The sequence below is a fragment of the Amphimedon queenslandica genome, unplaced genomic scaffold (genome assembly GCF_000090795.2).
Source record: "Amphimedon queenslandica unplaced genomic scaffold, v1.1 AMPQUscaffold_12931, whole genome shotgun sequence".
Taxonomy (NCBI): Eukaryota; Metazoa; Porifera; class Demospongiae; order Haplosclerida; family Niphatidae; genus Amphimedon; species Amphimedon queenslandica.
Window position 1 is genome coordinate 16,929 of NW_003546833.1, and position 14,889 is coordinate 31,817.

The window sequence follows — 14,889 nt, forward strand, 5'->3', positions numbered from 1 at the left end:
AGTTTTCATTCTTGTTTCTCTCCATCAGCTAGTTTAATCTCCTCTGCAAGACACTCATTATTCATTACCTATAATTAATGCATAATATTAAATAAGGTCTCACACTTGCAGTTACAGTATCTCATACTTTGTATCTGATCCTTTTATCATAGACAGTGTAGTGGCCAATGGTTAGTCTAATTAAACTGAATTCCTTGATCAAGACAGTTAGGTTGTCCTGTGCTTCCAAGAGAAGAGCAGCTAGTAAATGATGTGGAGCATAACAGATGATAATGATGGAGTTCCCACGATGAATGCTTTGTACAATAATTCTTTTGTTCAATTCTTTAAATGCTTCCTCTAAGAGATTACGTATGTCATCAAGTGAGTGCTCCTCTGGTTCCTATCCCAATGTAAACTGAATTGTTTCACAAATGAGAAAATGCTCAGGTTGATTCTGACTAAGGAAATTCTTCAATGATCCACAAACTGTTTTCACTTCTTCTTCATATTCTGATATAAGTGGTTTCGCTTCAGTGATTTTTAAACGTTTTACAATTGTTTTTATTATTGAGATGTCATTCACTCGGCAATTCTTCACAACAACATTCATAATGCCTTCAATACTATCAGTATTAGACAGCTCAGCAATCAATTCAGGGAAGACGGGATCTTTGTAAAAATGATTTTACTTCTGTAGCTAATGCTTTTGATTGAGATATTAATCAAAGTAACTCATCACAAAGAGTAACAAAGCTTCCTTTGACCTCTCTAAAAATAGGCTGATATGCTGCATTGAAGAAGAACTCACAAGCTATAATAACAAATAATTTATAATGATTTTAGACAAATAATAAACCTGAAGTTGATACTGCTGCATTTGGACTAGGTAAATGATTGACTGTATTTAGTCTACTGGTAACTGGTGTAACTATAACTGTAGTCACTGATCTATCAATTATTTCATCTATAATTGTGAAAACATAATGACACAATTATTACTGTTGCTCTTACCACAATCTTTAATAATATTTTGAGCTAAAGGTTTACTTTCTTCTAATTCCATTAATATATTTCCCAGTGACCTCAGCTTACTGTGATCATCAGATACTGCAATCATTAATTCTCTTAATGTATTACTTAATGAGCCACCACATCTCTCAATCTTCCTTTGTGTATCCTCAGTGATTAATCCTTCTGTATATAACAACTGAATACAACTATCAGTGAGAGATACTTGCGATATTCTATCACTGTAATGCTGGAATATCTGACTAGCAGGATCATCATCTATAAAAATTATAAATTTAATTTTAAAATTGTATAGTTGTATGTATGTTAACTTTACATGTATTACGGATGAGTGTAGCAGCTGGTTTTTGATTCATTCTCTCAAGTGCACTAGCTAATGATTCCCAAGTATGATTATTAGCTGAAGTCAACCACAAGCTCAAACACTCCAGTAAACAACGAGAAGGATCAGTAAATTTTGCGCTAATATTTGCCAGGCCAGGATAAGGTAGGTTTAATCCCATTCCTAACTCAAACCAGTCAGCATCAATGAAGTGACTTTCCTTTAAGACATCAGACACCAACTTCATATGACTGATAGGCTATAATACATGCATGTATAATATCAGGCACCTCAGTACAATTTCTACTAGATTATACAAAGTAGTCTGGACCCACCACTTCACTAGCTGGTACCAGAATACATGCAATCATTCATTATCAGTCCCCCTGTCTTTATTAAGGACTTACTTAAATGAAATACTCTTCTACTAGCCACTGCCATTGATCTGCTTGTTGATAGGCGTGGTGAGTGTTTTGTAATCGGTGGGTGTGGCTGATTCTGCAGAAATTTTGAAGAGTCAAATTGTGTGAAGAGTGCGTTAGTCGCTCAATGGCTACAGAGAGAAGGATTGCTCGGCCTCCACGTCACGTCAACGTCAGGACACAACAGGTTACTCCCTTTAGACTAATTCACTTTACAAAACCTGAAACTCTCATTCGATTATACAACATTGTAATATCCTCTTTTAATATTCTCATTTGTCTCTATAGCGTCGCTTGCGTCACGTGAAGAGTCTGGCCGTGAGGTCTCTCAAGCCCCCAGAGCCTATTCTGTGGGATCCATTGGCTGTCAAAGTCAAATTCACTCTCTATGATCTACGCCATCCCAACACAGGTAGGCCATTTAAAGGGCGTGGTCAATCATGTTATGGGCGGGGCCACTTATAGTTATAAGTATTTTGTGAGGGTTTTAAAAGCCATTTACCTTTAATTGTGTGTTCAGGGGATTTTATGTGATGCAGTATCTTCTAAGATTTCTAGTAAATTGAAACCTGTGTACATGTACATGACTACATGTACATCAAAGCTGAAATTGTAATGTAATGTAATTCAGTTATTTTTGGCATGTTTGCATTTTCATGATGTTTTATTGTAGCCTTTGGAATTATTAGGAAATGTGCTATCTTAGTCATAATGTGTTTACTTGTCAAATACATGTACTGATTGTTATTAATCTGTGTCCTCTCTATTGATAAATATTATTGATAGTGTATGAGCATTTGAATGATAATAATAATAATAACAAAGTTTAATATTATATGTGTATCTAATTAAAGTTTTTATTCACACGGTAAACCTGTCACTTTTAAAAGTGTATCTTATTTAATTAATGGGATACATGTACATGTACATGTATATGTACATGTACATGTGTATTGCTAGATCATACTTACATGTTCTACCATGCCTAGTTGTAATTGACCAATCAGATTGCTCAATTTTAGGTTCATAAATAACTTACTTACCAACAAGTTTCCCGGGAGGTTGAATAATTTAATTGTCCACTTTTATAAAACCATACAATGGGACCAGCATACCTGTACAGTAATGATACCTGTAATTATAATTGATCTGATAAACAAGTGTACCAGTATGTACATGTACATGTATTATGTTAATAATTAGTATTATCTATACTGTACCATCTACATTGTATACATGTACCTACAATGTATATGTTTGCTGTCTTTCATGTGTCTATCATTAATAATGATATTCAGTCATTCCTCTTACTACAGTACTCAATGGTGTTATTGTATGACACTACTCTAGTACATACACTCATAATCAAGAGTACATGTACTCTTGACATCATGGCCTTGTAATACATTATACTCTTGATCACTATAATGCATATACTAGATCAATTGTTGTGTGAACAATCACCCAATAGTGTGAACAATAGTGTGAACAATAGTGTGGACTAGTTTCACATTCACTCTACCATTGACACTAGAGTACTCTAATATCTCCTGTGACACAACCATACATTGGGTTATGTCAGTTTTACAGTTGTTCTTTCTCTTTTGTTAATGCAGTATTGTATACAAGCAGTGTCCTTGAAGAAACATATGTGAGTTGATTCTTATGTACATTGTACATGTTCTTAATTGTTATTATTATTATTATTGTTATTATTGTTTGTTGTTTGTTGTTGTTGTCATANAATCCAACATGGAGGTCCCTCACATTTCAATATGAGAAGTTTGGAGACAGTGTCACGATTAACAGTATCCTCAACTTACACCCTCTGTCTTTTTTCTAATGTACATGTATGTGCATGTACACGTACATGTAGTCTTCTCTTTCCCCTCTCTCTTCATTTTCTTTCTTTGTACTTTATACATGTACTGTACGCATGTTTATCTGTCTTCCATTTCTCTCCCTCCCCCTTTTCCCTTCCTCTTTCTCTTCCCCTCTCCTTCCATAGGGCCCTCTCTCTTTCTCTTCCTTCTTCACTATGGCTCTCTCTTCTCTCTCTCCTCCTTCTTCTTTATCTTTTCCTTATCTCTCTCCTTCCCTCCCTCCCCCTCTCTCTCTTCTTCACAGTACATACTGTATGACACTATTATTTCTCTAACAGTAATAATAATAATAATAACAGAGTTTAAGATAAAGGTTTGGCTTATCACAGGTGAGTCTAAAGAGGAGATGATGTGCTTTGAGAAGATTGTTGATCTCAGTACATACAGATTCATGGGAGTCAGTGTGAGTTACTATAACAACCTTACTCTACTGGGAAATGCATGCCATATACTACGGTGTATATAGCTCCAGATTCTTTCATTAATTTGAGTTAAGGCCATTTTTAAATAGCAAATTTTTGAAAAAAATGGTACTAAAATCACCGCAAGTTTTTGTTACATTTTTGATGCATATAGATTTTTTTATGCTGTGTAGAAAATTTGAGCTAGTTCAGATCAAAATTAGATTTTTATCAATTTTAAAAGTTGCTCAAAAATTATATAAAGTTCCTGTACTATAATACAGCATTGCTCTATAAAAATGACTAGAGAAGAATTTTCCATTTTATTAGATTTTTATGCGTATACATGTACTTGCAATGTATTGTTGTCTTAGCTGAATAAGCTGGTTCTAACCAAGATTGTATTTTTGTTATTTTTTGGTTGGTTTTATGCTTTTATTACATTTTATTTTACATTATTAACTATATTTGGGATATTTATTTCTCTCTCCGTTTAATTTATTAATTTTTTTTGTTCAGAAGCTCATGAGTGTATAACAAGTTTGGCTACCTTGTTCATGTCCATCAGTTATGAAGAGAATATTTCATTGCATGATTACATACACTATCAATCAAACAATTATCAGGTAAAAACTTGACCCACTAACCATGCCCTTTTTATATTGACCCCAGCCTCTTTCGGTGCAGAAGGTGTCGTCGATCTGATACATGTATATGTTCCTCAGTGGATTTATCTTTTTGATATTTTTCTTGAGCCATTTTAAACCTGAAGCTGTTTGAACTAAGACCAAAGAATCAGGTTAGTTAGTAGATAGTCAATAGTAGTTAATGTCAATAATAGTTAATTAATCTCTTATTTTAGAATCAGAATGTCTCGAAGACTTTACTAAAACTATTTTAAGTCTATTAAACATTGAAGTATGAGTAATAAATCAATAAATACTGTATGACTGGAAATATTTGTGAGAACAATAATTGTAGAAATTCTTAACTTTTTAAAAATTACAATGTTTAGACTATGTTATTATTTCAATAGATCCAAACAAAATTAGTACACATATATATAAAAGTGCAACTCATTGCATGTATTTGAAATGTATCTAACGTCTTCCATTCACTACCTCTTTCTCCTTAAAGATGAACCTAGTATAGAAGTGCTCACTGCAGTGTAAGTACTGATGAACAGTACTCTACAGTAACAATACTACCAATCAGATTACAGACTGTGTGTGAACTCATTGTTACCCAGTAAATCATTAATAATCATGATGAAGAGAACACAACAAAACTAGAACTTGTACATGTACATCATTTCTGAACATACAATCAAAGAAATATTAAAATAACGATTGGCTGCAATTTTTGTTTGAGGGACTAGCAGGAGTGAACCACATGCTGAATTGATTAGGATGAGATTATGAAATCATGATACCGTATAGTGCAAAATTTGTGAGGGTTGTAAATTTCACAATTTTGCCTAAAAATCTATTTTGCAAATTTAATTTATTGTGAATTTATGCCATTGCCATCTTTTACTGTAATAATTTTGATTTTTGGAGAAGTAATTTTCACGAATATTAAAAAATTTGCAAAATCTGCAAAATTTACAGCCCTCACAAATTTTGCGCTATACAGTATCAAAATAATGCAATTAAAAATTGGAAAAAAGAGATCCACCTTTTATGTATAGTGTATTCTGATTGGTTGCTTATTTTTGGTAAAGATTCATAAGTTCACATGAAGAGTGATTAGTCCCAGTCTACTCTGCCTTGTATGAGGTGATAGTTATGACAAGCATTAATACATATCTCTTTGTGTCGCTTGTCTAGCCTGAGCATCCTTATATTATTATTGTAGGATAAAGACTGGAGAATGAGTAGTACTGACTCAGTAGACAATGCAGTATTCCTTAGTTCCAGTGCATCTAGTGACGAGTTATTGAGGAGGAGGTAAAAAAGAGCCTGTCCACTAGTAGAAGTGATGAGTGGATTATCAGAAAGATCTAATGAGGTAAGTGTAGAGTTGTGTTCAAGTGCTTGACAGATATTAGTAACTCCTCTATCACTAATGGAGTGGTCACTGATGACTAGTTGTTGTATTGTTTTATTATTAGTTAGTAGTATACACAAGTACTGGATACAATCATTAGATAATGGAGTCCACCATATCTCAAATCTCCTGACTCTCTTTAGGTTTAGTGTATGCAATTTAGTTGATGATAGTAGAGATACTGTACTATTAGTAGATGAGTAGTTAAGTTCAATTACCTCATAATTTTTATTAATAATACTAATCACTTTATTACACTGAACTGGAGATGGAGAGGTAAGGGATACCCTGTCACTGTCCCAGTTCACTCTCCCAGTGGCTCCTAATATAAACCAAAGGATTATACTTATATACATGTATGTACATAATAATACACATATTCACATCATGTACATACAAACACACACAACTTGGCGCTTAGGCTAATTGTCACTGCAACCAATAAACAAATGCACAAGTACACACATGTAGAGAAAAGAATATTACCATATATAGGGGTTATATTTCAATGGAAAGAAATTTCGCTAAGTTTACATTTTCATAGTCTCGCCCCGCCCCTTCGCTACCTGCGGAGGAAGGGTCTGGTGACAGTGCTACAGTGCTTTGCAGGTTGCTTGACCCTGCAAACTCGTTAATCACGTGACTCTCACCATACTAGTAATACATGTCACGTGAGCAGAAACTGGGTCAAGCAACCTGCAAAGCACTGTATCTAAAATTTGTGCAAAGAAGAACACGTGGTTAGGCTCTACATCATGTGACAGAGGAGACCAGATCAGTCAAGATAGCTGAAACAGATGCTTTGCAGCTAAGATAAGACAAGGATAGAGTCTCTTGGACATTTCTTGCAAATTTGAGAGCAGCAACTCTTCACAGAGCGCACTAGTATTTCACTTATTATTAATGACGTTTTATTATAAACACGTGACAGAATTATTACGTCATAAGTGCGAAGGCATCGCTGTAGTAAGCAGAACAGTAATGCTGCTCTTAAACCTTGAGAAAGAAGTCCAGGAGGCATTACAGGCTCCTACCTTCATTTTGTCCTCACTCTTCCTTTTGTCTTAAACAGAGCTCTTCCGTCATAATGACTGTTTGTCCTACACGTGGTTCAAGCAATCTGATTGGGACGCCACTTTCTCTGGCAAAATTAAATTCCACAAAAGAGGTGTGGCACACTAGGAAAATTGGCTGCAGAAGGAAAATTTATACCAACAAATAAAAAATCTGGACAAAATTGCAAAATTTTATACCAACGAAATAAAGCACCCATACGGTATGTACCAGAAGACTAAAACATTAAGAGGCTCAATCCCCCTTGCCACACGATCCAGCATCATAATGATTAGGTTACTTAGTTAGATGACGATGACCCTACAGTCATCCACACAGACACACTTCATCACTAAGGGTTTTGCCCGATAAATAATAAATTAATCATGCTATAAGAATGTAAAATGTAAGTAAAATGTGACCATAATTGACAAAAGGTACCTTATGGCAGATTTTAAAATTCATCATTAAAATGAAAAATATCATCATGTGAGTCCTCTGTTGGACAAGAATTGTTTCTAAAAGTTACATAGGAACTTGTTGCATCCTCTGGAGTAATTTTATAATAAATGAAGCTCAGGAAGTTGGATTTTTTTGGCTATAAAATCAAATTTCACTACCCGCCATAAGGTACCTTTTGTCAATTATGGTCACAAATGTAAATGTAAGAATGTAAGCTAGGACTTTGGCAAATTATTGCTATATACATATACACAATGACACAAACACGTGAACATAAACACAATGATTAATTATGATATTTCATTATGAAATACAAAGTAACTACTTATCAACATAACTACTGACTGTTACAATAATTACATGCAAATATTACCTTTATCATGTTGTTCCTTGTCTTGTCTCAGTGCAGATATCATAATAGGATCATCATTAATAGTCTCCAAGAAAAGAGAAGCTTTCTCATCATTACTACATGAATCATTCCTTATCTTCTGTAGAATAGGAAGGGACACTTCTTCCACTGACACAATAAACTCTAACAATTGAAGTGACTCCAACATTGAGTAAACATAACTACTAGGAATACGTCCCTTATTACCAGACACCAAAGATCTTCCCTTCCACCAAAAACTGCTCAGCTTTTAAATATCTTCAGCTGCTGTCCCTCACTAAATGAAAGATCACTACTATATAATGCATGATAGTTAAGATGTGATGTGTAAATAGATTCTGCTATTGGTGCATCCAGTGATTGTGTACACTGATCCTTTTCTATACAATTATATCAAATCAGTTAATGATTTAATTACTAACATATCACATACTGTGTGGATTATTTGTCTTTTGACTCATCAGCAGTTGTAAACTAGTTTTTGTAATATTTTCTTGTAGTAACTCAATCTCTTTCTTATACTCCACTAATGCCTCCTCTCTTCCTATGATGAGGTAGTATAGACAGATACCATTATAGAGTCATGCAGTACCTGCTTTTGTTCGGAAATATTCAGTCTCTAATTTCTTTGTTTTGAATATTTTATTTATCAACTTCCCTTTAGTCAGTACCTTTACTTTCAGTTTAGACTCTACAATGGCACAATAAGAATTTTAATTTATAAGTTAATTGTTCTCATTGTTTTTCAACTGGCACTGCACATTACTTTAGTACATGCTTTAAGTTAGTACTATACCTGGTGTCTGTAGTGTCCTTTCATTATACTCTATACAAGTAAAAATGTATCAATACATTCTCTTCATCATTCACTAACTAGATGTATACCTTTAATGATATTCAGTTGTTTATCTTGTTCAAGTATTGATCCTATACCATTAGTATAAGTAACATCAGTAATTGAGTATGATCAACTCACACACCTTCTTTGTAATCAAGTAAAGTCCTCAGTTCTTGTTCCTCTCCATCAGCTAGTTTAATCTCCTCTGCAAGACACTCATTCATTACCTATAATCAGTACATAATATTAAACAAGGTCTCATACAGTTACAGTGCAATTATACTTTGTTGATTCTGATCCTTATATCACAAACAGTGTAGTGGCCAATTGTCAGACTGATTAATTTGAATTCCTTTATCAAGACAGTTAGGCTGTCTTGTGCTTCCAAGAGAAGAGCAGCTAGTAAATGATGTGGAGCATGACAGATGATAATGATGGAGTTCCCATGACAAATGCTTCGTACAATAATCCTCTTGTTTAATTCTTTAAATGCTTCCTCTAGGAGACTACGTATGTCATCAAGTGAATGTTCATCTGGTTCCCATCCCAAAGTAAACTGAATTGTTTCACAAATGACAAAATGTTCGGGTTGATTCTGACTAAGGAAATCCTTCAATGATGTACAAACTGTCTTCACTTCTTCTTCATATTCTGATATCAGTGGTTTTGCTTCAGTGATTTTGAAACGTTTTACAATTGTTTTTATTATTGAGATGTCATTGACTCGGCAATTCTTCACTACAACATTCATGATGTGGTCAATACCATCAGCATTTGCCAACTCAGCACTCAATTCAGGGAAGGATCTTTGTAGAAATGACTTTACTTCTGCAGCTGATGATTTTGATTGAGATATTAATTCAAGTAACTCATCACAAAGAGTAACAAAGCTTCCTTTGACCTCTCTAAAAATAGGCCGATATGCTGCATTGAAAAAGAACTCACCAGCTAATATTAAAAGAATAATTTAGAAATTTTAGACTAAACTATACCTGAAGATGTGTTTGCAGTAGGTAAATGATTGATTGTACTATTGGTAACTGGTCTACCTACAGCTGTAGTCACTGGTTTATTAATAAGTTCATCTATATATTATGCAAATTATAATAACAGACAATTTATACTAGTATACCATCACTCTTACCACAATCTTTAATAATATCTTGAGCTAAAGGCTTAGTTTCTTCTAATTCCATTAATATATTTCCTATTGACCTCAGATTACTGTGATCATCAGATACTGCAATCATTAATTCTCTTAATGTATCACTTAATGAGCCACCACATCTTTTAATCTTCCTTTGTGTATCCTCAGTGATTAATCCTTCTGTATGTAACAATTGGATACAGCTATCAGTGACAAATACTCGTGATATTCTATCACTGTAATGCTGGAATATCTGACTAGCAGGATCATCATCTATATATAGAAAATACATGCACATAACAATTGTACTCATGTACCGTACTATGATGCATTTTAACTTTACATGCATTACGGATGAGTGTAGCAGCTGTGTTTTGATTGATTCTCTCAAGTGCACTAGCTAATGATTCCCAAGTACGATTATTAGCTGAAGTTAACCACAAGCTCAAACATTCCCTCAAGCAACGCGATGGATTATTCACATAGCTATCTTCAATATTCTTCAATTGAGGATAACGTAGGTTTAACTCCTCTCCAAGATCAAACCAGTTAGCATCAATGAAGTGACCTTCCTTCAAAGCATCTCTTACCAACTTCATATGACTGATATCTATCAATGCATACAAACAGTTGGTAATATCAACAGTTACTAGCGGACCATACAAAGTATAGTCTGTAGGGACCCACTACTCAGTTTTGACTAGCTGGTACCAGACAACATGCAATCATTTATAATATCAGTCCCCCTCTCTCTATGAAGGACTTACCTAAACGAAACACTCTTCTACTAGCCATTGCCATTGATCCGCTGTGCTTGCTTGTTGCCGGAAGCAAGGAATGCAGCTACTCCCATTTCCTTTACGGCCATTTCCTGAGTGTGCCGGCTGATTCTGCTGCTTCTGCAAAAATGAAGAGTCAAATTGTGTGAAGTGTCTTATTCGCTCAATGGCTACAGAGAGTCTGTGAGAGAGAAGCATTGCTCGGCCCGGCCTCCACGTCACGTCAACCCATAGATATTAGAGACTACGTATCTATGGTCAACCTCAGGACACAACAGGTTACTCCCTTTAGACTAATTCACTCTAAAAAAAACCGTGGGCTCAAATTCTCACTTTTAATTATACACAACATTGTCAGTGTAATTATCCTCTTTTAATACTCTCATTTGTCTTTATAGCGTCGCTTGCGTCATGTGAGGAGTCTGGCCGTGAGGTTTCTCAAGCCCCCAGAGCCTATTCTGTGGGATCCATTGGCTGTCAAAGTCAAATTCACTCTCTATGATCTACGCCATCCCAACACAGGTAGGCCATTTAAAGGGCGTGGTCAATCATGGTATGGGTGGGGCCACTTATAATTATGAGTATTTTTGAGGGTTTTTAAAAGCTGTTTACTTTTAATTGTGTGTGCAAGGAACTTTATGTCATGCAATATCTTTTAGAATTTCTAGTAAATTGAAACCAGTGTACATATACATGTACATGTACATCAAAGCTGAAATTGTAATGTAATGTAATTCAGTTATTTTTGGTATCTTTGCATTTCCATGATGTTTTATTGTAGGGATCAACTAGGATATCTGCCACCGGAAGTAAAAAATAAACACTAAACCCAAACCCCTTAATCCTATGGGCAGGCGCTCTAACTAAGATCGACGAGAGGGTGTGGTTTCCGGTGGCATATATTCTAGTTGACCCTATTGTAGCTTTCAGAATTATTAGGAAATGTGCTATCTTAGTCATAATGTGTTTACATGTCAACTACATGTTCTGATTATTATTAATCTGTGTCCTCTCTATTGATAAATATTATTGATATTTGTATGAGCATTTGAATGATAATAATAATAATAACAATGTTTAATATTATGTGTATCAATTAAAGTTTTCAGTCACATGGTAAACTTGTCACTTTTAAAAGTGTCTCATTTAATTAATGGGATACATGTACATGTATATTGATGGAAATTAATATTTTGTTATTATTTTTGTGGTTTTCTTAAACCAATTTTTAATGAATGTGGATTTTAACTTTATTTGCTAAATATTACATTATTTGCTAATTTAATTGTCCACTTTTATAAAACCATACGATGTGACCAGCATACCTGTACAGTAATGATACATTTATTACTTAAAGCATGGTTCCCTGTGCTGAACTGGAAATATAAAGCATGAGATGTGTGATCGAGAAAGCCATCAGCATGAGGTGAAGCCGAGTGCTGTATGGCTTTCGAGACCACACCTCGAGTGCTGTATTTCCAGCACAGCATTGTTTTAACTAATTTATGGTCATAGTGCATTAAAGGCACTAGCCCTAGGCCAAGTGAGGAATAGGCTAAAGAGAACCAAAAGAGATCGTAACTATCTGCTAGTGAAGTCTTCTGCTCTACCCAGTTAGGAGCAGTCACAGTTTATACAACAGGAAACCACAAACTGTGCTGTATGAGATATACAGCTTGGGTGGTACCTTTGATGCACCCACGCACTTTACTATAAGTAATTATAATTGATCTGATAAACAAGTGTACCACTATGTATATGTATGTATAATTATGCCAATGATAATTATTATTGAACTCGCCATGCTTGCGTAGGCAGGTACTAAGCAGTTGGGTTGTCATTCTGTCATTCTGTCCACACAGTTTAATTGATTTGTAAAAAAATTATTTTTTGTCTGAGCAGTCTAGAGCTGTATTTCTTCTTCTAGCAACAGATAAAGTTGCTTTCTTTCATCTAGTAATGCTCTTGTAGCATCCCGTGGTGCCAAAGCCTAGGAACTGCTAAACCAGGGGACCTCTCTCCAAATGAGAGCTCGTGTTTCACTCTACAGGGCCGAGATTTGCTTCAGAGGTAGAAAATCCCATCTAACAAAAAACAAAAAGAACGATTTTGTCCTAACCTTGTTGTTTGTGAGTTACAGTTGCTCAAAGTTTGTGATTTAGCCTCTTTGAAAAGTTTTCAGGCATCACTAGGGAAAGCAGGAGCAACCAAACTCTTTCAGTCTCTTTTAAATATCTAGGAAAAATTTTTGTGCCGAATTTTTCTTTGAATAGAGCTTCAGATGCTAAAATAAATTTCAGCTTTTCTTCTTTCTCCTACCCATGTGCTATGATTTAGCTAGCTAGCTAGCTAGTTGTTGACCACACTCATAGCTTAATTTTAATTATCATCAGTCAATAATAATAATTTTTTTTTAATTGCTTAAAATATCACAGTACAAGTAACACATATCACTCCAACAGGTGAGTCCATTGCACGATAGTGCTTCATCTATACTGTAGTATCTACATTGTATTATGTTATGGTGTCTTTCATGTGTCTATCATTAATAATGATATTCAATTATTCCTCTTATGACACTGCTCTAGCACATACACTCATAATTGTATTGTAATACATTATACACTCAATCACTATGATACATACATAAAACTGTACATGTACATGCTGTACAGTTACATATAGTACATGTACATGTAATAATGTTATACTCACTTTTTGTGATGTACAAATGTAGTTTCAGTTGGTAAGGGAGACACTTTACTCAATCACAAAAATATTGTGATGCACTCCATTGCCGTATGTAGATCAATTGTTGTGTGAACAATCACCCAATAGTGTGGACAATAGTGTGAACAATAGTGTGAACTAGTTTCACACAGTGATAGTAGAGTACTCCAATATCTACTGTGACACAGCCATATATGTGTATGTGTCAATTTTACAGTTGTTCTTTCTCTTTTGTTAATGCATTCCTAGCCCATTGTTTTTTTCAAAAAATTGCTCCAAAATCAACCCAAATCTTTACTACATTTTCTGATACATATTGATGTCCTTATGCTGTGTAGAAAGTTTGAGCTGATTCCAACTTCAAAATTTTAAAGTTACAGCCATTTTAAGAAAATTCCAAATTTTAGAATAGTACCCAAGGCTACATAGCCTTGGGTTCTTTTCCAAATAATGGCTTCAAAATTACCTCAAATTTTTATTACATTTTCTAGTGCATATGCATGTGTACTTATGTTGTGTAGAAAGTTTGAGCTGATTCCAATCAAATTTGGATTTGTTACAAATTTTTTAAGTTGCTTAAACATTGGGTCAAAGTTCATGTAATATAGTACAGGGTCATAAGCCATGTTTCACCAAAAATAAATGGTAGAGAATTTTCCACTTTTTCCCAATACATATACTTATGTTGCGTAGAAAATTTAAACACGATTTGAATCAGATTTGGATTTTTTAATAAATTTTTTAAGTTGCTAAAAAATCTGCTTAAACTCCCTATCTCAGCTCAGCCCTGGGCCGAGACTATATGTACTTAGATAATGGTCTTTGGTCAAGTTTTTCCAAAATGAACTAGGATAAAATCTAAGCCCCATGCTTCTGTTTCCCATCTTTAATTTGTATTCTATTAGAGGGACCTCCTATACTTTATATAGGATTATATTTAATTAATGTATGTAGACACCAGTCTTATTATGTATACAATCTCTTTTATTCAGTAGTTGTTCTCTCATTATTTCTAGTTTAATTTGGTGAGACAGTCTGATCATCAAGGACTGATCTATCTCTCTTCAGATTATGGATCAAGTATTGGAGGAAACAATGACCATATTCTGCTATCAGTAGGGATACATCTGCGGGCGGGGCTAACTCGTTACACAATGATTCTGGTCTGTCTCATTCTGTTAGTTACTTATACTGACTCAAAACACACCAGTATGAAGGACTGGGGTATTATTATTAGTAGTAGTAGTATTATATTATTATTGTCAATCATTTCTAATTATGCATGTACGATTACAATTAAAGTAATATTGAATTGATTAATTGTCACTTTTTGTGGGCGGGACTAGCAGAAGTAAACCATATAATAATTGATTAGAATAAGATTATGAAATAATGTATATC

The 14,889-nt window shown here is 34.4% G+C and overlaps 2 protein-coding genes and 2 long non-coding RNA genes across 5 annotated transcripts; 2 read left to right on the forward strand and 2 right to left on the reverse strand.

The window, feature by feature from the left end:
* Nucleotides 1–704: 704 nt before the first annotated feature.
* Nucleotides 705–1,584, reverse strand: LOC109586166 (uncharacterized). Its single transcript, XM_020002340.1, has 4 exons — nucleotides 1,328–1,584; nucleotides 994–1,269; nucleotides 839–946; nucleotides 705–793 (listed from the first exon to the last, which is right to left on the reverse strand). Exons 1-4 carry the CDS (start codon nucleotides 1,578–1,580, stop codon nucleotides 705–707), a joined length of 726 nt encoding a protein of 241 aa, XP_019857899.1. The 5' UTR covers nucleotides 1,581–1,584.
* A 203-nt stretch (nucleotides 1,585–1,787) lies between these two features.
* On the forward strand, nucleotides 1,788–5,201 carry LOC109586169 (UV radiation resistance associated protein). Of its 2 annotated transcripts, none has more exons than XM_020002344.1 (8): nucleotides 1,788–1,942; nucleotides 2,044–2,167; nucleotides 3,372–3,406; nucleotides 3,500–3,563; nucleotides 3,938–4,041; nucleotides 4,562–4,665; nucleotides 4,712–4,838; nucleotides 4,902–5,201. In XM_020002344.1, the coding sequence occupies exons 1-6, from the start codon at nucleotides 1,883–1,885 to the stop codon at nucleotides 4,574–4,576; spliced, it is 402 nt and encodes a 133-aa protein (XP_019857903.1). In that variant the 5' UTR covers nucleotides 1,788–1,882; the 3' UTR covers nucleotides 4,577–4,665; nucleotides 4,712–4,838; nucleotides 4,902–5,201. The 2 variants fall into 2 exon arrangements, with proteins under 2 accessions (XP_019857903.1, XP_019857902.1); XM_020002343.1 differs by having other exon boundaries at nucleotides 1,789–1,942; nucleotides 4,559–4,665.
* A 3,679-nt stretch (nucleotides 5,202–8,880) lies between these two features.
* On the reverse strand, nucleotides 8,881–9,053 carry LOC109586170 (uncharacterized). The gene is made up of 2 exons (XR_002186859.1): nucleotides 8,975–9,053; nucleotides 8,881–8,921 (listed from the first exon to the last, which is right to left on the reverse strand). It is a non-coding gene; the product is annotated as an uncharacterized LOC109586170 (long non-coding RNA).
* Nucleotides 9,054–11,162: 2,109 nt separating this feature from the next.
* On the forward strand, nucleotides 11,163–14,889 carry LOC109586171 (uncharacterized). Its single transcript, XR_002186860.1, has 2 exons — nucleotides 11,163–11,280; nucleotides 14,505–14,889. It is a non-coding gene; the product is annotated as an uncharacterized LOC109586171 (long non-coding RNA).